The sequence below is a fragment of the Dromaius novaehollandiae genome, chromosome 1 (genome assembly GCF_036370855.1).
Source record: "Dromaius novaehollandiae isolate bDroNov1 chromosome 1, bDroNov1.hap1, whole genome shotgun sequence".
NCBI lineage: Eukaryota > Metazoa > Chordata > Aves > Casuariiformes > Dromaiidae > Dromaius > Dromaius novaehollandiae.
In genome coordinates this window covers 218,781,550-218,804,982 of record NC_088098.1, presented here as the reverse complement: position 1 = coordinate 218,804,982, position 23,433 = coordinate 218,781,550, and the positions used below count along the sequence as shown (strand labels likewise).

General features: G+C 55.4%; 3 protein-coding genes across 3 annotated transcripts; all 3 read left to right on the top strand.

Moving 5' to 3' along the window:
* Window positions 1-5,038: 5,038 nt before the first annotated feature.
* On the top strand, window positions 5,039-5,995 carry LOC135327951 (olfactory receptor 52Z1P-like). Its single transcript, XM_064509926.1, has one exon. The coding sequence runs from the start codon at window positions 5,039-5,041 to the stop codon at window positions 5,993-5,995; it is 957 nt and encodes a 318-aa protein (XP_064365996.1).
* A 4,799-nt stretch (window positions 5,996-10,794) lies between these two features.
* On the top strand, window positions 10,795-14,187 carry LOC135327944 (olfactory receptor 52Z1P-like). The gene is made up of 3 exons (XM_064509854.1): window positions 10,795-11,738; window positions 13,297-13,333; window positions 13,927-14,187. The coding sequence occupies exons 1-3, from the start codon at window positions 10,795-10,797 to the stop codon at window positions 14,185-14,187; spliced, it is 1,242 nt and encodes a 413-aa protein (XP_064365924.1).
* A 4,218-nt stretch (window positions 14,188-18,405) lies between these two features.
* On the top strand, window positions 18,406-21,832 carry LOC135327938 (olfactory receptor 52Z1P-like). The gene is made up of 4 exons (XM_064509782.1): window positions 18,406-19,334; window positions 19,848-19,933; window positions 19,979-19,994; window positions 21,622-21,832. Exons 1-4 carry the CDS (start codon window positions 18,406-18,408, stop codon window positions 21,830-21,832), a joined length of 1,242 nt encoding a protein of 413 aa, XP_064365852.1.
* The last annotated feature ends 1,601 nt before the right edge of the window (window positions 21,833-23,433 follow it).

Sequence of the window (23,433 nt, the reverse complement as noted above, 5' to 3'; positions counted from 1 at the left end):
AGGGACGTGCGGACAGGGCTGCCGCATCGTGATCACTGCTTGGACAGTGTCTGCTGCTAGGTTAGGTCCTCCTTTGGCTGCACAGGGTCTGCAGCAAGACCGAGCAATCTCACTCCACCCTTATCTGCTGAGGTCTGTCCCTCAGTGAGACACTACCTTCTCTGAAGGGATTTGAGATAATACTTTCTGGACTAATTAAAATTTGTTGAAGTAATTAGGAGATAACAACCTCAGCATTTATTGGCATATGAAGCTTAACAGCCTTATTATTGCATCATTAAATCTGTACTGGCTATAAGCAATTTCAAGCATAATATAAATTATGATACTTTCAGCCTTGCAGGATATTGAATTGTTAAAATCCCTGGAGCCAATATTAATGTATTAGTTGCTACTTCTGTGCAATTTTGGAAAAAAAATGTATTTTACTTTACAAAACCAGTAACAACCCAACCCTGTTCTGGTGGGATTCCTCATGCCTGGTGCATTGATGACGTGGTGCTGGGGGATGGAGACGAGGTTTGCGGAGTTCCCTGCAAACTCCCTCTCTGCTTCTTGCATCATCGGAGTGTAGGATCGAACATGTTGGCTCAGACCAAGGGTCTTCCTAGCCCTGTCCTCTGTCAGGAGCAGACCGCGCGGGGGGAGCAGGAGCAGGGCTAGCATGTGGGATGCTTCTCCCAGGCATCCTTCCAGCTGGTGGCTATTTCCAGCTCAGGGCATTTCCTGGGCCTGTTGCAGTCTGTGTATTTATAGCGTGCAAGGTTTTGCTCCTACAAGCGCTTGTCTGGTTGCCAGCGGAGATCAGGTTCCTGAGGCCATCCTTTGCATTGTGCATGCTGGTGACGGTTTGCTCTCTGCACGTTTCCAAGCTGTGCCGGAGCCACTTTCCTACCAGGGCCCAGCCCAGGACTGCATCGACCACAAAGTTTGCTGCCGAATCACCCGGCAGCTGCGGAGGGTCTCCTAAAGAGCGAGTGGACGTTTCAGCAGGTCACTGACTGGAGTCAGCCGCAGAGTAACGCGGGTGGTCCAGTGCGGTCCAGCCCCCACTTAGAGCAGGGCCAGCCAGGTCAGGTGTCTCAGGGTCGGATGTCCAGTCAAATGCCACCAGTACGTGGGGCACATCCAGCTGGCGATGGAGCCGTGCCTGGGCAGCCATGCCCTCGCCACGTGCAGGGCAGGGGCAGGGGGTGGTTGCCTCGCTGCTGGATGGGACCCTGCCCCGCACCTTGGTGCCAGTGCTCCCAGCTCTGAATGTCAGAGCAAGCTGGGCACAGCTTCCCTGAGGATGCGGGAGAGCCCTGCCGTCCTGACCGGCGCAGCGGGGACCCGGCTCTTCGACTGCACACACAGCCCTTTGCGCTCTCTGGAAGCAGCTGGGACACCCCAAGGGCACTCGTTTGGGAAGAGCTCTGCTCCCCAGGCGTGCTGCACAGCTGAGACTGCCCTGCCTGGGACGAGGGAATGTGCTGACCCAAAGGGCATCACCTCTTCAGAGCAAGCACCCTGTCCTCTGCTCCCTGTCACCGCTCTGGTTCCCCGTAGCCTTCGGAGCTTCCTCCAGGCTCCCTTTCCCCGGCTGCAGGGCTCAGCCCTAGCGCAAGGGGCTTGCTCAGAAGCGATGCCAGCCCGGGCAGTGGCATCGGAGATGGGGAGAGACGGCGGCAGGACTAGGGGTTTGGGGCTGAGCCCGATGACTTGGCTCTGGAGGAAGGAAAGCGATTGCTCCTGCCCAGGTGGAAGCAGAGCTTCTGGCTGCCTTTTCTGGGCTGTCCTATGCAAAAGGACCTGAGTGGGAGCAAACTCTGCTGCTAAATAGGCAGAGGCCAGCAAAGGAGTTGTTTGATGCATGAATTTGGGACTTTCCTTCCTCATGTGCATTGCATGACATTTATGTAGATTGACTGTCATCTGCAATTTTAGTGCTTGTTGTCTTGTAAGATCCCCACTGAAGCCCACCATGATTGTTCCTCCCCTGTGTGACCCAGAACTGCTCAAACTGACTGTAAATTAGCACAAATAATGAAGTGGAAAAACAACACTAAGCACTGGGAGGAAAGATCAGATAATGGAAGAAAATACAAAATGTAAAAATGAAAACAAACCCCAGAACAATAACGTGCTGTGATAAAACTGCTCAAAGCAGTGCAAAAAATTTCAGTGAAATTGAAAATAAATAGAGCTTAAAACCAGCACCAGAAATAATTACGGGCATCCTCCATCCACTGCCCTCGCTGCAGCTTTGTCTCTCTTCTGCAGCCCTTGCAAGGTCATAGCGTGTCTGTGCTATCCTGGTGGTGCTGGAGTCTTGGGCCTGCCCCTACAGTGGCCAGGTCACGGCCCCCGGCTGCGTTTGCTCTGCGTGTCCCCAGGGCAGGAGGTGGCTGCCCACGTGGGCTGCAGGGCAGGGAAGAGCGGGGGCCTCCCCATGGCTCTGGGAGCACCTTCTGCAAGTCAGCGAGGGCTCTGGTGGTGAGGGAGGGGCTGCTGTCCATGCTGCTGCTGCTGCGGAGAAGCTTTGGGCCTTGCAAAAAGAGATGAGTTCCACCTGCTAGCAAGATGTAGAGGAAGTGTGGGAGAGCTGCAGACCCCTCAGGAATGAGCTCTGGCAGGTGTTCTCCTTTTGGTGAGCCTGTCCCTGTCAGGATTCAGTTTTGGAAGTTCTTCAGGGTCAGATGTCCCCAGCACTGCTTGGTGACCACAGTCTCTGAAGCGGTGCACAGGTGTCTGTCCCCTTCGCACCAGTCCAGCTGCTGTGAAACCTTCATCTGTGAATTCATGTGGTGCATCTTCCTGTCTTTGCTCACTGCTTTGGCTGTGGCAACCCTTACCACGTCCACGTCCTGGTGGCAACACCCCACTGCTGGCACCCGTCCTCCGTGGTCATCGCCGTCACCCCCGGGGAGAGGCAGGAGCGGTGACTGGTTCTCCCGTGTGGGAAATGGGGCCCAAGCAGGAGCTGGGCTCTGGCCCAGCCAGGGAGCTCCCGCTTCAGAAAGGAGCAGACGGGAGCTGGGCAACCTCCAGAAAGGGTCTGAGGAAGTTTTAATGAGGGAATGAGTGTTTAGCCGACTTTGGGGTAGCTGTTGCCCTTTGTCTGCATCTGGCAAATCAGAAGGGCTTTCAGATTTACTGCGAGTCATGTACGTGGAATTATAGGTAATTCTTTGCCATTGCTGTATGCCATGAAAGTATTTGCTGTAGTTAATCCAGCACAAGCTGAGGTGGCATCTCACATGCTGGCTGCATGCCATGAGACTTTCCTTCTGGATTTCCTCGTAGTCATCCTTCTGTCACTGTGGTTGTTAGTGGACATTTCTCCAGCCCCTCAGCACAGCTGAATGCAGACGTCATGCAAAATGTTACGTAATGTTATATAGCTTTCTTGTCTAGAATAGTCTTTTCTCCACTTAACGTGTGCATTGATGAATTAGAGCTGCACCAGTGAGAGTGAAGCTGTCGATGGTCGTGAGCCCACAGCTTAGAAGATCTGGTTCCCCATCAGGAAAGCCTTCCACTCCTTGAGCCTCTCACAAGGGAACTCTGGAGATTATATGTTATAAGGACATAAGGAGAGTGAGGACTGAATAGTGGTAACGCATCCTTGGAGGTGCACGCTGTTAAATGAGGCATGTGGACAGCCCCGACAACCGTGCTGCACAGTAGCAGAGGGCGTGAGACTTGTAAGAAGTTCATGGGGTTTGCACACCCACTTAGATTAGGACTCCTGCAGCGTGGGCTGTGTCGGCCGTCTGCGTGCTGGCTGGGGAAGGAGCAGGGATGAAGGCCCAGGCAGACAGCTAGAGCTGATGTGATGAAAGCAGTCCTAGGTGTTGTGTCTTTTCTTCCACGCTTTGTCTGGCCCACTCAGTTCTGCAGGCTCCTGCTTGATGCGGCCTTTCCTCTGCGTGGGAAGGAGTTGCCATTCCAAAAGTATTATTGATGACTTGTCCTGGCTTTCTGCTCTTTCCCCTGCCTCCTGCTCGTTTGGGCAGATGGATTTGCTGCCTGCCCCTAGACTGCTAGTTTTCAGACTTTGGTTTAATGCCCTGACTCTGGAAGCCTCAGAGCAGAGCAGAGCAGAGACCTGCAGCTCCCTGTTGGCCCTAAGCGTCCTTCTGGGACTTGCAGAAAGAGAGCATAAATACGGTGAGGTCAGAGACAGCAGCACTGCAAATCCTCCACCAAGAGCATTGCCTGCAGCTCCTCCTGGCCGGTTAAGGCCAGACCTGGTGAGTCAGCGTGGGCAGTGCTCAGCCCTGGGGCTGCCTTTCCTGGCTGCGGCACGGTGAGCTCTGAGCGGTCTTCTGCAAAAGCCGAGGGCTGCAAAGGCGCAAGGCAATGGGGCACTGCTGGTGTGTGTAGCAGGGTGAGGGAGGAGCGTTTGGGTGTGATGGGGGAGGCCGATGTGGCACCAGGATGCAGAGCTCCTGCAGCCTGGTCATCACAGACAGGGCTGTGATGCAGAAGCCCCTTGTGCAGCTCCAAGCTGGGCAGCCCAGCCTTGCCCTCCCGAACGGCGAGAGCTGCTGAGTTTAAATCCCTGCTTTCAAGTTTTGTGTTTGCTGCCTTGACCGTCTTTTGCTGCCCTGGTGAGCATCCCCCTTGCTAGCTGGGCTTTCTCTGAATTTCCTCCCAGTTTTCCTCTTGCCTAATCTCTGTGAATATTGCTGTGTCTCTTCCCTTGCCAGAGCACTGGGCTTCCCGTGGAGCCCAACAGCGTCTGCTGCTCCCTCTGCCTGGGGTTTTGTTTGTCTCCCCCAGGCACCAGGGACTAGTTCAGCAGCTTTCAGCTTCCCCATCCCTCCTCAGAAGCTGCCATGCGATATCAGTGCAGGGTCCAGCTCTGCACACCCTCTCCTGAGGTTTTCTCTCCTGACTGAGTTTCTGGTATGAATGCTACAACTCGCCTTGACTGCAGTGCAGACAGGATTTCAGCACCTGTGAATGCTGCTGCGCTCTGCTGGGATTTATGCTTTCTCTTGTGCTGTGCTTTGTTTTTCAGGTGTTTCTAAAGAGAAGATCAGAGACCCCCATGGCAGCTGTCAATCACACAGACTCCAGGCCCGGCACATTCCTCCTTGTGGGCATCCCAGGCCTGGAGAGGTTTCACCTCTGGATTTCGGTCCCCTTCTTCTCCATGTATACTTTTGCCCTTCTCGGCAACTTAGTCTTGCTCTTTATCATCTTCCGAGAACAAAGCCTGCACAAGCCTATGTACCTTTTCCTTTCTGCACTAACAGTAGCAGACTTGCTCTTATCTACCTCTACAGTGCCCAGGATGTTAGCTATTTTCTGGTTCCGAGCGAGGGGCATTTCTTTTGGTGCATGCCTTGCTCAGGTGTTTCTCGTTCACTTTATTTTTGTCGCAGAGTCAGCAGTTCTGGTGGCCATGGCCTTTGATCGCTATGTTGCCATCTGCAACCCCCTGCGCTACGTGACTTTATTGACCCCCTCCATCATATGGAGAACAGAGGTGGCAGCTGTTGTCAGAAGCCTCTGCATTGTCCTCCCGTTAGTGTTTCTGCTTCAAAGGCTGTCTTACTGCAGAAACCGCGTTATCCCTCACTCTTACTGCGAGCACATGGGTGTAGCCAGACTGGCCTGCACAAGTATAAAAGTCAATGTTGTCTACGGTTTAACAGTGGCCCTGCTGTCGGCGGGGATAGATGTAGTGTTCATTTTTGTGTCCTACGGACTGATTCTGAGGGCTGTCTTCCAGCTCCCCTCCACAGGCGCCCGTCTCAAGGCTATGGGCACCTGCGGCTCCCACCTCTGCAGCATCCTTCTCTTCTACACGCCGGCCTTCTTCTCCGTTCTCACGCACCGTTTTGGTGGCCACAGCATCCCCCGCCACATCCACATACTGCTGGCCAATCTCTACGTAGTAGTTCCCCCCATGCTAAATCCCATCATTTATGGAGTGAAGAACAAGCGGATTCGTGAATCACTGCTGTGCATGTTGGCTTGGATGGGAAGGTGGGGAAACTGAGTCGTTTGGTGGGGCTGTTCTTTCTGTGCCTTGCTCAGAGCTTGTGCATTTTCTCCTGACATGGAGCCACTGCTGCTGCCAAAGGGTTTGGAGGCAAAGCTGGGGTGCAGCATTTCCGAGGGTCTGCAGGGCTGCAGGGCTCACAGCCTGTGAGCTGCTTGTGCCCAGACCGTGTGGGGACAAGGGAAAGCATCAGCCATGCCAATCCTCTCATCGCTGTGGAGGGATCTCCATGGCAGGGATGAGATACCTGGACATGGGGGCATAGCAGAAAAAATGCCCATTTCTGTAGCCCTGGCTGCAAATATTAACAGTGTCAAGAGTATTTTTCCATAGAAAATGGATTCCAAACTTTGTTTTGTCAAATATCATAATAAAGAACAAGGAAAGTCATTCTGCAGAGCGTGTCTAGTCCATGTGCCATGGTCAGAGACTTCAGCTGTTGGTCTCATCTAGGCTGGTAAACGGTTGTTGCTTTTCAAGGTGTCGGTGCCTGCAGGCTTTTCTGGAAGGCCAGCTTTGCTGAGGGAGAGCTTAGCAGTGCTAATGATGCTGTTAAGGACAAGGACTTCCCGTGTCGGGACAGGTATTTGGTCCTGCCTGTGTTAAAGGTTTTGTCTTTATTGTTCAGCAAAGACCTTCTCAATGTAAGGAACTGAAACACGTTCTTGATTGAATGCACCATAAAGAGGCAGACGTGACTGCTCTGGCCACCCCTTGTTTGGTGCTGCCGTGCCGGTGGCACGAGGGCCCGTGTGCCGGTTATGGCGGCGGTGCTTTGCTGGGGAGCAGGGCACATGGCAGCGACGCCTGGAAAACCAGGGAGGCCGCTGCCGGTCTGGGCTCAGGATGAACCCCATCTTCTGCATCGCAGCGTGTGGGCCCTGTCCCAGGCGTCTCATCCGTGGCCATCCCATCATGGGCACTGGTCACCATGTACCCCATCCCCACATACCCCAACCCCCTGTACCCCATCCCCACATACCCCATCCCCGCACACCCTATCCACACATACCCCATCTCCACATGTCCCATGCCCACATACCCTGTCCCCACATGCCCCATCCTTACATACCCCAACCCAGTGTAGCCCATCTCCACATACTCCTACCCCATGTATTCCAACCCCAGGTACCCCATCCCCACGTACCCCATCCCCATGTATCCCAACTCCAGGTACCCCATCCCCACATATCCCAATCCCACATACCCCATCCCCACATACCCCAGCCCCATGTACCCCGTTCCCCACATACCCCATCTCCACATGCCCCAACCCCATCGACCCCATTGTCTTGACCCAGCATCCTAATGATCCAGGTTTCGTGATTCTCTTGGCCTAAATGAAGGTGCAACGACACAAAACGATCGGTTACACGCTTTATTCCTTAGTGTGGACTTAGAAACAACATTAGCTCGGAGGCACCTGAACCTGGAAAGCGCAAATGGTCGGCGTGGGTTCTGCTGCAGTGTTTCTCGGAAGAGCCAGGGCGAGAAAGGAGCGGAAGGCAGAGGCAGAGAGCGTGCCCACCCTTGGCCCCGCGGTGTCAATCCCCCGGGGCGGGCGCGCGCTTCCCCGAGTCTGGGGCTGTGTCGGCTGTCGCCCGGGCTCGGGAGGCGCTTCCTGGCGTGCGCAGCCTGCCGGAACCTTCCAGAAAGGGTCCTGGGGCTCCTGGGGGTCTGGGGGGCTCCGCCCCGCCGTGGCCGTGCCAGGGCCAATCAGAAGGCGGGGCCGTGGGCCCCCGGCGCCCCTCCCCCCGCCCGGGGATGCCCAGTGGCGGCGCCGCTGCCGGGTTCCAGAAGCTTCTCCCGGGCGGGGCGGCCCCGCGCCGCGGGTTGGTGCCGGCTTCCCTTAGGGTTGGCACTGCCGTGCGGAGCTGGTTTGCCACCGTTCGTCTGGTGACAGTGTCTGAGACATTGACATGTCCTGAATGGTCTCTGACAGCCAGGATCCAGGTAGTGAAGGTCTTCAGTGTCCGATGCCCCCGCACTGCTTGGTGACCACAGTCTCTGAAGCGGTGCACAGGTGTCTGTCCCCTTCGCACCAGTCCAGCTGCTGTGGAACCTTCATCTGTGACCGTGTGCTCATCACCCTTCCCCGATGTCCGTTTTGCTGCAGGCCCCCTGCCATGGTCTGCCTTTCTGTGCCGGCGAGCAGAGTCTGTCCTTTGCAGCACATCCTGAGGCGTGAGGGTGGCACTGGGGACCAGAGATGCCAAGTGGCATCCTGGTGCCCGTGCGTGCTTCTCTGGGGCAGGTCTGATGGTGGTGCCCAAGGCGTGGAGAACCTTCTGTGCAGCTCCAGAGAAGTCTCTTTGTGTGCTTGTCTCACCCAGATGTCCTTCCTCCATTGCATTCTGGTGAGAAAAAGGCCATCGTGTTCTCCACATGCTGGTGCATCTTCCTGACTTTGCTCACTGCTTTGGCTGTGGCAACCCTTACCACGTCCACGTCTTGGTGGCCAAACCAAAAGTTTCGATGAGGGAATGAGTGTTTAGCCGACTTTTGGGTAGCTGTTGCCCTTTGTCTGCATCTGGCAAATCAGAAGGGCTTTCAGATTTACTGCGAGTCATGTACGTGGAATTATAGGTAATTCTTTGCCATTGCTGTATGCCATGAAAGTATTTGCTGTAGTTAATCCAGCACAAGCTGAGGTGGCATCTCACATGCTGGCTGCATGCCATGAGACTTTCCTTCTGGATTTCCTCAGAGTCATCCTCATGTCACTGTGGTTGTTAGTGGACGTTTCTCCAGCCCCTCAGCACAGTTGAATGCAGACTTCGTGCAAAACATGTCTTCTGTGCCCATGGGGTTCACCCTCTCTCGCTCGCAGACACCCACGTACGCACCTTGTGTCTCTGCCAGGCTGGAGAGGAGAAATACATGAAGGCAGAAGCAACCCAGGAGGCAAATCCCACCCTTGTTGTGTGCCCCAGTTTCCCCTCTGCAAAACCAGCTGAGAGGTACCAACCCTAAAGGTGCTGCAGAGCTCCAGGATGAGCTGTGAGATGCTCCCTGGAGTTTCACTGGATACTGATGTGAATGGCTATGGTAAGATGCAATGGGTTTCAAGTCATAGTAGTCATGCAACAGAGGTGAAAAGGAAGAGCGTTAGTTGCACACTTCACCCAGCCCGAAGGAAAACTGTCTCTCAGCAGGCACAGGGAGCAGGGAGCAAGGAGAGGCCAGTTTAGAGGGCTGGGCTCTGGGCTCTGTGTGAGTGCCTGCCAACAGCACGGTCTGTGCGGAGCACCAGCAAGGCCTTGAAATGCCGGTGCTGCCGGGTGGCAAGGAGCAGTGTCCTGTCATCCAGGGTTGTTGAGCATCGGACTAGCTCACTGTGGGCGGCACCTGCTTGGACTCCACTTTAGAGCAAGGTTATAGAGCTTTCTTGCAGGGACTGGACTGAAAGCTGACCTTTAGGAAACTGCTGAGCGTCCAGGTGCAAGGGGAAGAGGAGGCTGGGGCAAGAGAAGAGTCTTTTCTCCACTTAATGTGTGCATTGATGAATTAGGGCTGCAGCAGTGAGAGTGAAGCTGTCGATGGTCATGAGCCCACAGCTTAGAAGATCTGGTTCCCCATCAGGAAAGCCTTCCACTCCTTGAGCCTCTCACAAGGGAACTCTGGAGATTATATGTTATAAGGACAGAAGGAGAGTGAGGACTGAATAGTGGTAACGCATCCTTGGAGGTGCACGCTGTTAAATGAGGCATGTGGACAGCCCCGACAACCATGCTGCACAGTAGCAGACGGCAGCAAATGGATTTGCTGCCTGCCCCTAGACTGCTAGTTTTCAGACTTTGGTTTAATGCCCTGACTCTGGAAGCCTCAGAGCAGAGCAGAGCAGAGACCTGCAGCTCCCTGTTGGCCCTAAGCGTCCTTCTGGGATTTGCAGAAAGAGAGCATAAATACGGTGAGGTCGGAGACAGCAGCACTGCAAATCCTCCACCAAGAGCATTGCCTGCAGCTCCTCCTGGCCGGTTAAGGCCAGACCTGGTGAGTCAGCGTGGGCAGTGCTCAGCCCTGGGGCTGCTTTTCCTGGCTGCGGCACGGTGAGCTCTGAGCGGTCTTCTGCAAAAGCCGAGGGCTGCAAAGGCGCAAGGCAATGGGGCACTGCTGGTGTGTGTAGCAGGGTGAGGGAGGAGCGTTTGGGTGTGATGGGGGAGGCCGATGTGGCACCAGGATGCAGAGCTCCTGCAGCCTGGTCATCACAGACAGGGCTGTGATGCAGAAGCCCCTTGTGCAGCTCCAAGCTGGGCAGCCCAGCCTTGCCCTCCTGAACAGCGAGAGCTGCTGAGTTTAAATCCCTGCTTTCAAGTTTTGTGTTTGCTGCCTTGACCGTCTTTTGCTGCCCTGGTGAGCATCCCCCTTGCTAGCTGGGCTTTCTCTGAATTTCCTCCCAGTTTTCCTCTTGCCTAATCTCTGTGAATATTGCTGTGTCTCTTCCCTTGCCAGAGCACTGGGCTTCCCGTGGAGCCCAACAGCGTCTGCTGCTCCCTCTGCCTGGGGTTTTGTTTGTCTCCCCCAGGCACCAGGGACTAGTTCAGCAGCTTTCAGCTTCCCCATCCCTCCTCAGAAGTTGCCATGCGATATCAGTGCAGGGTCCAGCTCTGCACACCCTCTCCTGAGGTTTTCTCTCCTGACTGAGTTTCTGGTATGAATGCTACAACTCGCCTTGACTGCAGTGCAGGCAGGATTTCAGCACCTGTGAATGCTGCTGCGCTCTGCTGGGATTTATGCTTTCTCTTGTGCTGTGCTTTGTTTTTCAGGTGTTTCTAAAGAGAAGATCAGAGACCCCCATGGCAGCTGTCAATCACACAGACTCCAGGCCCGGCACATTCCTCCTTGTGGGCATCCCAGGCCTGGAGAGGTTTCACCTCTGGATTTCGGTCCCCTTCTTCTCCATGTATACTTTTGCCCTTCTCGGCAACTTAGTCTTGCTCTTTATCATCTTCCGAGAACAAAGCCTGCACAAGCCTATGTACCTTTTCCTTTCTGCACTAACAGTAGCGGACTTGCTCTTATCTACCTCTACAGTGCCCAGGATGTTAGCTATTTTCTGGTTCCGAGCGAGGGGCATTTCTTTTGGTGCATGCCTTGCTCAGGTGTTTCTCGTTCACTTTATTTTTGCTGCAGAGTCAGCAGTTCTGGTGGCCATGGCCTTTGATCGCTATGTTGCCATCTGCAACCCCCTGCGCTACGTGACTTTATTGACCCCCTCCATCATATGGAGAATAGAGGTGGCGGCTGTTGTCAGAAGCCTCTGCATCGTCCTCCCGTTTGTTTTTCTGCTTCAAAGGCTGTCTTACTGCAGAAACCGCGTTATCCCTCACTCTTACTGCGAGCACATGGGTGTAGCCAGACTGGCCTGCACAAGTATAAAGGTCAATGTTGTCTACGGTTTGACAGTTGTCTTGCTGTCGGCGGGGATAGATGTAGTGTTCATTGCTGTGTCCTACGGACTGATTCTGAGGGCTGTCTTCCAGCTCCCCTCCACAGGCGCCCGTCTCAAGGCTATGGGCACCTGCGGCTCCCACCTCTGCAGCATCCTCCTCTTCTACACGCCGGCCTTCTTCTCCTTTCTCACGCACCGTTTTGGTGGCCACAGCATCCCCCGCCACATCCACATACTGCTGGCCAATCTCTACGTAGTGGTTCCCCCCATGCTAAATCCCGTCATTTATGGAGTGAAGAACAAGCGGATTTGTGAATCACTACAGTCCATGTTGGCTTGGATGGGAAGGTGGGGAAACTGAGTCGTTCGGTGGGGCTGTTCTTTCTGTGCCTTGCTCAGAGCTTGTGCATTTTCTCCTGACATGGAGCCACTGCTGCTGCCAAAGGGTTTGGAGGCAAAGCTGGGGTGCAGCATTTCCGAGGGTCTGCAGGGCTGCAGGGCTCACAGCCTGTGAGCTGCTTGTGCCCAGGCCCTGTGGGGACAAGGGAAAGCATCAGCCATGCCAATCCTGTCATTGCTCTCAAGGGATCTCCATGGCAGGGATGAGATACCTGGACATGGGGGCATAGCAGGAAAATGCCCATTTCTCTCTGCAGCCCTGGCTGCTACAATTAACAGTGTCAAGAATAGTTTTCCATAGAAAATGATTCCAAGCTTTGTATTGCCAGTTATCATAATAAAGAACAAGGAAAATCATCCTGAAAAGAGTGTAGTCCATGTGCCATGGTCAGAGACTTCAGCTGTTGGTCTCATCTAGGCTGCTAAACTCTTGCTGCTTTTCAAGGTGTCGGTGCCTGCAGGCTTTTCTGAAAGGCCAGCTTTGCTGAGGGAGAGCTTAGCAGTGCTAATGATGCTGTTAAGGACAAGGACTTCCCGTGTCGGGACAGGTATTTGGTCCTGCCTGTGTTAAAGGTTTTGTCTTTATTGTTCAGCAAAGACCTTCTCAATGTAAGGAACTGAAACACGTTCTTGATTGAATGCACCATAAAGAAGCAGACGTGACTGCTCTGGCCACCCCTTGTTTGGTGCTGCCGCGCCGGTGGCACGAGGGCCCGTGTGCCGGTTACGGCGGCGGTGCCTTGCCGGGGTGCTACGTTCCCCATGAACACTTTCCCTCTCGCCGGTGTTGTCAGCCCTGTTGCTGGGGCAGCGCAAGCTGGCGTGGGCCAGTGGGCAGTAACAGGGCTGCTGCTCACAAGCGTCTCCTTTCTGAGGCCCACCTTCTTCATTTCCAGATTGTGTACACATGCAGCCACCAGGGCTGTGTTATGTGAGGATCATGACCCCTTTGCTCTTGCTTTTCCTCTGCCAAAAGACATATTTTGTCTCATGTGTGGGTGATGCCTTAGAAGGCTCTCGGAGCACCATTCTAAAATAACTCTCAGGCCATAGTTACCCTACTTGTCTGATGTGGTATTAGATGAGCATTTTTCACTGGGAACATTGCGTGCTGCCTGTGATGATCCTGGAGCTGCATTTCACCCTCCTCCATGTTTTTGTCAGCATCCAGTGCTGAGAGGGGAAAGGGCTGTGCATCAAGGCAACTCTCAGCAGTGTGTGCTGTGCCCTTGTGCCATGCAGGGACACAAGCTGCCACTCGTTCTTCTCGGGTTACAGGAATTAGGCATGTCCTCAGTGTTCGTTAGCATTAGCCTTCACTTGGTTGCTCCATGGATGCGAATGCACTGCTTCGGCCTGCAAAGGAGAAACTGTGTGTGATGTGACACAAAAATCTTGCCAGCAGCATTTAGGCAACGCTGTCATGCAGTCCAGCAAAGCCTGGACTGTGGCACCGGATTTTCAGTAGTGTGAAACCGATTTTCAGCTTTGTGATATTCCCCTCTAGACAGGTTCTCTCAGGGAAGGGCAGCTCTGCAGAGCAAGTAAGCAAGCAATGACATTGCTGCAAATTTGCAGGTCCTTGGATGGGAAGGGAATTGGATTTCAGATCTCAATCAAGTTTTCAGGTGGGCAGCCGGGCACATAACTGTCCTAACCCAGGTTTTCTCCCGCAACCCCCTGCTTCCCTGCTTTCATCCAAGCAGGGAGGCGAGGAAGGCAGCCCTGCAAGGCCATCGCAGCCTCAGGCTGCCCAGCACAGGCGGGGAACCTGAGGCACGGGGCTGCACCATGCTGCTTTGCAAATGCCACCAAAGCCTTGGCTGTAAGGCCAGGTGAGGCCGGAGTTGGGGAGACGGCTGGGAAGAGCCAGTGTAGGGGCTGGCTGGGCTTGCTGGGGCAAAGGCGGCAGCCCTGACCACTTCTGCTGCCGCGGACACTGGTGGTGGACCAAGGCGTCTGGGCGGCCTTGCTGGGAGCCCCGAGCTGGAGCAGCCCCCGCAGTGCTGGTGGTGCAGGGCCCTGGCTATTGCCAGCTGGGACACGCTGTCCCAGGGACCCATCCCCATCCCCCCGCGGGCCACCCCACCTGGGTCCCCTTCCCTGTGCCCCACGTCGTGTGCACCCTCTCCCGCAGACCCCATCTTGTGCATCCCAGCGCGTCGGCCCTGTCCCAGGCACCCCATGCGTGGCCATCCCTTCCTGGGCACTGTTCGCCATGTATCCCATCCCCATGTACCCCATCCCCACATACCCCATCCCCATGTACCCCATCCCCATGTATCTCATCCCCACAGACCCTGTCCCCAGAGACCTCATCTGCACTGAATCCTTCATGATTCCTAACAGACTGGTGATCATGGCTCTGCTTGAACAGCTTGTTGGAAGGCTGCTTTAGAAATGACTCTCAGGCCATATTTTCCCTACTTCTCTGACACGGTATTAGATGAGCATTTTTCACTGAGAACATTGGGTGCTGCCTGTGATGATCCTGGAGCTGCATTTCACCCTCCTCCATGTTTTTGTCAGCATCCAGTGCCTAGAGGGGAAAGGGCTGTGCATCAAGGCAGCTCTCAGAAGAGTGTAGCAGTAGACCTCCAAGGGCAGCAGGGCACATGGCAGCGACGCCTTGAAAACGAGGGAGGCCGCTGCCGGTCTGTGCTCGGGATGAACCCCATCTTCTGCATCGCAGCGCGTGGGCCCTGTCCCAGGCATCTCATCCGTGGCCATCCCATCATGGGCACTGGTCACCACGTACCCCATCCCCACATACCCCAACCCCCTGTACCCCATCCCCACATACCCCATCCCCGCACACCCTATCCACACATACCCCATCTCCACATATCCCATGCCCACATACCCTGTCCCCACATGCCCCATCCTTACATACCCCAACCCAGTGTAGCCCATCTCCACATACTCTTACCCCATGTATTCCAACCCCAGGTACCCCATCCCCACGTACCCCATCCCCATGTATCCCAACCCCAGGTACCCCATCCCCACATATCCCAATCCCACATACCCCATCCCCACATACCCCAGCCCCATGTACCCCGTTCCCCACATACCCCATCTCCACATGCCCCAACCCCATCTACCCCATTGTCTTGACCCAGCGTCCTAACGATCCAGGTTTCATGATTCTCTTGGCCTAAATGAAGGTGCAACGACACAAAACGATCGGTTACATGCTTTATTCCTTAACACGGACTTAGAAACAACATTAGCTCAGAGGCACCTGAACCTGGAAAGCGCAAATGGTCGGCGTGGGTTCTGCTGCAGTGTTTCTCGGAAGAGCCAGGGCGAGAAAGGAGCGGAAGGCAGAGGCAGAGAGCGTGCCCACCCTTGGCCCCGCGGTGTCAATCCCCCGGGGCGGGCGCGCGCTTCCCCGAGTCTGGGGCTGTGTCGGCTGTCGCCCGGGCTCGGGAGGCGCTTCCTGGCGTGCGCAGCCTGCCGGAACCTTCCAGAAAGGGTCCTGGGGCTCCTGGGGGTCTGGGGGGCTCCGCCCCGCCGTGGCCGTGCCAGGGCCAATCAGAAGGCGGGGCCGTGGGCCCCCGGCGCCCCTCCCCCCGCCCGGGGATGCCCAGTGGCGGCGCCGCTGCCGGGTTCCAGAAGCTTCTCCCGGGCGGGGCGGCCCCGCGCCGCGGGTTGGTGCCGGCTTCCCTTAGGGTTGGCACTGCCGTGCGGAGCTGGTTTGCCACCGTTCGTCTGGTGACAGTGTCTGAGACATTGACATGTCCTGAATGGTCTCTGACAGCCAGGATCCAGGTAGTGAAGGTCTTCAGTGTCCGATGCCCCCGCACTGCTTGGTGACCACAGTCTCTGAAGCGGTGCACAGGTGTCTGTCCCCTTCGCACCAGTCCAGCTGCTGTGAAACCTTCATCTGTGACCGTGTGCTCATCACCCTTCCCCGATGTCCGTTTTGCTGCAGGCCCCCTGCCATGGTCTCCCTTTCTGTGCCGGCGAGCAGAGTCTGTCCTTTGCAGCACATCCTGAGTCGTGAGGGTGGCACTGGGGACCAGAGATGCCAAGTGGCATCCTGGTGCCCGTGCGTGCTTCTCTGGGGCAGGTCTGATGGTGGTGCCCAAGGCGTGGAGAACCTTCTGTGCAGCTCCAGAGAAGTCTCTTTGTGTGCTTGTCTCACCCAGATGTCCTTCCTCCATTGCATTCTGGTGAGAAAAAGGCCATCGTGTTCTCCACATGCTGGTGCATCTTCCTGACTTTGCTCACTGCTTTGGCTGTGGCAACCCTTACCACGTCCACGTCTTGGTGGCCAAACCAAAAGTTTCGATGAGGGAATGAGTGTTTAGCCGACTTTTGGGTAGCTGTTGCCCTTTGTCTGCATCTGGCAAATCAGAAGGGCTTTCAGATTTACTGCGAGTCATGTACGTGGAATTATAGGTAATTCTTTGCCATTGCTGTATGCCATGAAAGTATTTGCTGTAGTTAATCCAGCACAAGCTGAGGTGGCATCTCACATGCTGGCTGCATGCCATGAGACTTTCCTTCTGGATTTCCTCAGAGTCATCCTCATGTCACTGTGGTTGTTAGTGGACGTTTCTCCAGCCCCTCAGCACAGTTGAATGCAGACTTCGTGCAAAACATGTCTTCTGTGCGCATGGGGTTCACCCTCTCTCGCTCGCAGACACCCACGTATGCACCTTGTGTCTCTGCCAGGCTGGAGAGGAGAAATACATGAAGGCAGAAGCAACCCAGGAGGCAAATCCCACCCTTGTTGTGTGCCCCAGTTTCCCCTCTGCAAAACCAGCTGAGAGGTACCAACCCTAAAGGTGCTGCAGAGCTCCAGGATGAGCTGTGAGATGCTCCCTGGAGTTTCACTGGATACTGATGTGAATGCCTATGGTAAGATGCAATGGGTTTCAAGTCATAGTAGTCATGCAACAGAGGTGAAAAGCAAGAGCGTTAGTTGCACACTTCACCCAGCCCGAAGGAAAACTGTCTCTCAGCAGGCACAGGGAGCAGGGAGCAAGGAGAGGCCAGTTTTGAGGGCTGGGCTTGGGCTCTGTGTGAGTGCCTGCCAACAGCACGGTCTGTGCGGAGCACCAGCAAGGCCTTGAAATGCCGGTGCTGCCGGGTGGCAAGGAGCAGTGTCCTGTCATCCAGGGTTGTTGAGCATCGGACTAGCTCACTGTGGGCGGCACCTGCTTGGACTCCACTTTAGAGCAAGGTTATAGAGCTTTCTTGCAGGGACTGGACTGAAAGCTGACCTTTAGGAAACTGCTGAGCGTCCAGGTGCAAGGGGAAGAGGCAGCTGGGGCAAGAGAAGAGTCTTTTCTCCACTTAATGTGTGCATTGATGAATTAGAGCTGCAGCAGTGAGAGTGAAGCTGTCGATGGTCATGAGCCCACAGCTTAGAAGATCTGGTTCCCCATCAGGAAAGCCTTCCACTCCTTGAGCCTCTCACAAGGGAACTCTGGAGATTATATGTTATAAGGACAGAAGGAGAGTGAGGACTGAATAGTGGTAACGCATCCTTGGAGGTGCACGCTGTTAAATGAGGCATGTGGACAGCCCCGACAACCATGCTGCACAGTAGCAGACGGCAGCAAATGGATTTGCTGCCTGCCCCTAGACTGCTAGTTTTCAGACTTTGGTTTAATGCCCTGACTCTGGAAGCCTCAGAGCAGAGCAGAGCAGAGACCTGCAGCTCCCTGTTGGCCCTAAGCGTCCTTCTGGGATTTGCAGAAAGAGAGAATAAATACGCGGAGGTTGGAGACAGCAGCACTGCAAATCCTCCACCAAGAGCATTGCCTGCAGCTCCTCCTGGCCGGTTAAGGCCAGACCTGGTGAGTCAGCGTGGGCAGTGCTCAGCCCTGGGGCTGCTTTTCCTGGCTGCGGCACGGTGAGCTCTGAGCGGTCTTCTGCAAAAGCCGAGGGCTGCAAAGGCGCAAGGCAATGGGGCACTGCTGGTGTGTGTAGCAGGGTGAGGGAGGAGCGTTTGGGTGTGATGGAGGAGGCCGATGTGGCACCAGGATGCAGAGCTCCTGCAGCCTGGTCATCACAGACAGGGCTGTGATGCAGAAGCCCCTTGTGCAGCTCCAAGCTGGGCAGCCCAGCCTTGCCCTCCTGAACAGCGAGAGCTGCTGAGTTTAAATCCCTGCTTTCAAGTTTTGTGTTTGCTGCCTTGACCGTCTTTTGCTGCCCTGGTGAGCATCCCCCTTGCTAGCTGGGCTTTCTCTGAATTTCCTCCCAGTTTTCCTCTTGCCTAATCTCTGTGAATATTGCTGTGTCTCTTCCCTTGCCAGAGCACTGGGCTTCCCGTGGAGCCCAACAGCGTCTGCTGCTCCCTCTGCCTGGGGTTTTGTTTGTCTCCCCCAGGCACCAGGGACTAGTTCAGCAGCTTTCAGCTTCCCCATCCCTCCTCAGAAGCTGCCATGCGATATCAGTGCAGGGTCCAGCTCTGCACACCCTCTCCTGAGGTTTTCTCTCCTGACTGAGTTTCTGGTATGAATGCTACAACTCGCCTTGACTGCAGTGCAGACAGGATTTCAGCACCTGTGAATGCTGCTGCGCTCTGCTGGGATTTATGCTTTCTCTTGTGCTGTGCTTTGTTTTTCAGGTGTTTCTAAAGAGAAGATCAGAGACCCCCATGGCAGCTGTCAATCACACAGACTCCAGGCCCGGCACATTCCTCCTTGTGGGCATCCCAGGCCTGGAGAGGTTTCACCTCTGGATTTCGGTCCCCTTCTTCTCCATGTATACTTTTGCCCTTCTCGGCAACTTAGTCTTGCTCTTTATCATCTTCCGAGAACAAAGCCTGCACAAGCCTATGTACCTTTTCCTTTCTGCACTAACAGTAGCAGACTTGCTCTTATCTACCTCTACAGTGCCCAGGATGTTAGCTATTTTCTGGTTCCGAGCGAGGGGCATTTCTTTTGGTGCATGCCTTGCTCAGGTGTTTCTCGTTCACTTTATTTTTGCTGCAGAGTCAGCAGTTCTGGTGGCCATGGCCTTTGATCGCTATGTTGCCATCTGCAACCCCCTGCGCTACGTGACTTTATTGACCCCCTCCATCATATGGAGAATAGAGGTGGCGGCTGTTGTCAGAAGCCTCTGCATCGTCCTCCCGTTTGTTTTTCTGCTTCAAAGGCTGTCTTACTGCAGAAACCGCGTTATCCCTCACTCCTACTGCGAGCACATGGGTGTAGCCAGACTGGCCTGCACAAGTATAAAGGTCAATGTTGTCTACGGTTTGACAGTTGTCTTGCTGTCGGCGGGGATAGATGTAGTGTTCATTGCTGTGTCCTACGGACTGATTCTGAGGGCTGTCTTCCAGCTCCCCTCCACAGGCGCCCGTCTCAAGGCTATGGGCACCTGCGGCTCCCACCTCTGCAGCATCCTCCTCTTCTACACGCCGGCCTTCTTCTCCTTTTTCACGCACCGTTTTGGTGGCCACAGCATCCCCCGCCACATCCACATACTGCTGGCCAATCTCTACGTAGTGGTCCCCCCCATGCTAAATCCCGTCATTTATGGAGTGAAGAACAAGCGGATTTGTGAATCACTGCTGTGCATGTTGGCTTGGATGGGAAGGTGGGGAAACTGAGTCGTTTGGTGGGGCTGTTCTTTCTGTGCCTTGCTCAGAGCTTGTGCATTTTCTCCTGACATGGAGCCACTGCTGCTGCCAAAGGGTTTGGAGGCAAAGCTGGGGTGCAGCATTTCCGAGGGTCTGCAGGGCTGCAGGGCTCACAGCCTGTGAGCTGCTTGTGCCCAGGCCCTGTGGGGACAAGGGAAAGCATCAGCCATGCCAATCCTGTCATTGCTCTCAAGGGATCTCCATGGCAGGGATGGGGGCATAGCAGGAAAATGCCCATTTCTCTCTGCAGCCCTGGCTGCTACAATTAACAGTGTCAAGAGTATTTTTCCATAGAAAATGATTCCAAGCTTTGTATTGCCAGTTATCATAATAAAGAACAAGGAAAATCATCCTGAAAAGAGTGTAGTCCATGTGCCATGGTCAGAGACTTCAGCTGTTGGTCTCATCTAGGCTGCTAAACTCTTGCTGCTTTTCAAGGTGTCGGTGCCTGCAGGCTTTTCTGAAAGGCCAGCTTTGCTGAGGGAGAGCTTAGCAGTGCTAATGATGCTGTTAAGGACAAGGACTTCCCGTGTCGGGACAGGTATTTGGTCCTGCCTGTGTTAAAGGTTTTGTCTTTATTGTTCAGCAAAGACCTTCTCAATGTAAGGAACTGAAACACGTTCTTGATTGAATGCACCATAAAGAAGCAGACGTGACTGCTCTGGCCACCCCTTGTTTGGTGCTGCCGCGCCGGTGGCACAAGGGCCCGTGTGCCGGTTACGGCGGCGGTGCCTTGCCGGGGTGCTACGTTCCCCATGAACACTTTCCCTCTCACCGGTGTTGTCAGCCCTGTTGCTGGGGCAGCGCAAGCTGGCGTGGGCCAGTGGGCAGTAGCAGGGCTGCTGCTCGCAAGCGTCTCCTTTTAGTGGTGGACTTAGAGCTGAGCAGCTGTAGTGAAGTTCGCACTTTTCTGAGTTCTGTGCAGTGCAGGGCACATTCCCTGCTCAGTGCAGGCCTTGGGGCTTGTGCTGCTTTGGAGGCAGCTGCTTCCAGCCCGGGAGTTTCTATGTCGAGCTTATGCTTCAACAAATCGCTGGGGTGCATTTCATCATCGTGGCCAACGTGCAGCACTGCTCTAGCCACAGCCCTGTTTGTAGGCTGAGTCGTCCTTGTGTCCCTGGCAGTGGGGCCCCCATAGCCCAACCCCATGCACCCCATGTGCACATACCCCATCTTTGTGTGCCCACACATGTGCACCCCGCTCTGCCCCGCTGCTCCATGCTGTTGTCAGCAGAGATCCCCCCTGCCTGGTGCTGGTGCCACGTTCCCGGTGCCATCAGACCCCCCAGCAGCAGGTCCTGGTGCCGGCAGAACCTCCTCGGTGCCCGTTGCTGGTGCCAGGGCCCAGTGTTGGATCTCAGTGCCTAGTGCCCGCTGCCGGGGTCTGGTGCTGGGTCTGGGTCCCAGTGCCGGTTCCTGGTGCCAGCAGAGCCTCGCAGTGCCGGGCTGCTGCCAGGGCTTGGTGTCAGTGGCACAGTTCGTGGTGCGGGTTCCCAGCACCCCAGTCCCTAGGCCTGGTGCCAGTGCTTGGTGCCCTGTGCTGGTGCCCGGTGCCAGTGGTGGTTCTGGTTCCGGGTGCTGGTGCTGGTTCCGGCTGCCATGCTGTGCCGTGCTGTGCCATGTAGTGCTGTGCCATGTAGTGCTGCGCCAGGCTTTGTTGTGCCGTGCCAAGCTGTGCCATGCCGTGCCGTGCCATTTTTACCCTACTTCTCTGACACGGTATTAGATGAGCATTTTTCACTGAGAACATTGGGTGCTGCCTGTGATGATCCTGGAGCTGCATTTCACCCTCCTCCATGTTTTTGTCAGCATCCAGTGCCTAGAGGGGAAAGGGCTGTGCATCAAGGCAACTCTCAGAAGAGTGTAGCAGTAGACCTCCAAGGGCAGCAGGGCACATGGCAGCGACGCCTTGAAAACGAGGGAGGCCGCTGCCGGTCTGTGCTCAGGATGAACCCCATCTTCTGCATCGCAGCGTGTGGGCCCTGTCCCAGGCATCTCATCCGTGGCCATCCCATCATGGGCACTGGTCACCATGTACCCCATCCCCACATACCCCAACCCCCTGTACCCCATCCCCACATACCCCATCCCCGCACACCCTATCCACACATACCCCATCTCCACATATCCCATGCCCACATACCCTGTCCCCACATGCCCCATCCTTACATACCCCAACCCAGTGTAGCCCATCTCCACATACTCCTACCCCATGTATTCCAACCCCAGGTACCCCATCCCCACGTACCCCATCCCCATGTATCCCAACTCCAGGTACCCCATCCCCACATATCCCAATCCCACATACCCCATCGCCACATACCCCAGCCCCATGTACCACGTTCCCCACATACCCATCTCCACATGCCCCAACCCCATCTACCCCATTGTCTTGACCCAGCGTCCTAACGATCCAGGTTTCGTGATTCTCTTGGCCTAAATGAAGGTGCAACGACACAAAACGATCGGTTACACGCTTTATTCCTTAATGTGGACTTAGAAACAACATTAGCTCAGAGGCACCTGAACCTGGAAAGCGCAAATGGTCGGCGTGGGTTCTGCTGCAGTGTTTCTCGGAAGAGCCAGGGCGAGAAAGGAGCGGAAGGCAGAGGCAGAGAGCGTGCCCACCCTTGGCCCCGCGGTGTCAATCCCCCGGGGCGGGCGCGCGCTTCCCCGAGTCTGGGGCTGTGTCGGCTGTCGCCCGGGCTCGGGAGGCGCTTCCTGGCGTGCGCAGCCTGCCGGAACCTTCCAGAAAGGGTCCTGGGGCTCCTGGGGGTCTGGGGGGCTCCGCCCCGCCGTGGCCGTGCCAGGGCCAATCAGAAGGCGGGGCCGTGGGCCCCCGGCGCCCCTCCCCCCGCCCGGGGATGCCCAGTGGCGGCGCCGCTGCCGGGTTCCAGAAGCTTCTCCCGGGCGGGGCGGCCCCGCGCCGCGGGTTGGTGCCGGCTTCCCTTAGGGTTGGCACTGCCGTGCGGAGCTGGTTTGCCACCGTTCGTCTGGTGACAGTGTCTGAGACATTGACATGTCCTGAATGGTCTCTGACAGCCAGGATCCAGGTAGTGAAGGTCTTCAGTGTCCGATGCCCCCGCACTGCTTGGTGACCACAGTCTCTGAAGCGGTGCACAGGTGTCTGTCCCCTTCGCACCAGTCCAGCTGCTGTGAAACCTTCATCTGTGACCGTGTGCTCATCACCCTTCCCCGATGTCCGTTTTGCTGCAGGCCCCCTGCCATGGTCTCCCTTTCTGTGCCGGCGAGCAGAGTCTGTCCTTTGCAGCACATCCTGAGGCGTGAGGGTGGCACTGGGGACCAGAGATGCCAAGTGGCATCCTGGTGCCTGTGTATGCTTCTCTGGGGCAGGTCTGATGGTGGTGCCCAAGGCGTGGAGAACCTTCTGTGCAGCTCCAGAGAAGTCTCTTTGTGTGCTTGTCTCACCCAGATGTCCTTCCTCCATTGCATTCTGGTGAGAAAAAGGCCATCGTGTTCTCCACATGCTGGTGCATCTTCCTGACTTTGCTCACTGCTTTGGCTGTGGCAACCCTTACCACGTCCACGTCTTGGTGGCCAAACCAAAAGTTTCGATGAGGGAATGAGTGTTTAGCCGACTTTGGGGTAGCTGTTGCCCTTTGTCTGCATCTGGCAAATCAGAAGGGCTTTCAGATTTACTGCGGGTCATGTACGTGGAATTATAGGTAATTCTTTGCCATTGCTGTATGCCATGAAAGTATTTGCTGTAGTTAATCCAGCACAAGCTGAGGTGGCATCTCACATGCTGGCTGCATGCCATGAGACTTTCCTTCTGGATTTCCTCGTAGTCATCCTCCTGTCACTGTGGTTGTTAGTGGACATTTCTCCAGCCCCTCAGCACAGTTGAATGCAGACTTCGTGCAAAACGTGTCTTCTGTGCCCATGGGGTTCACCCTCTCTCGCTCGCAGACACCCACGTACGCACCTTGTGCCTCTGCCAGGCTGGAGAGGAGAAATATATGAAGGCAGAAGCAACCCAGGAGGCAAATCCCACCCTTGTTGTGTGCCCCAGTTTCCCCT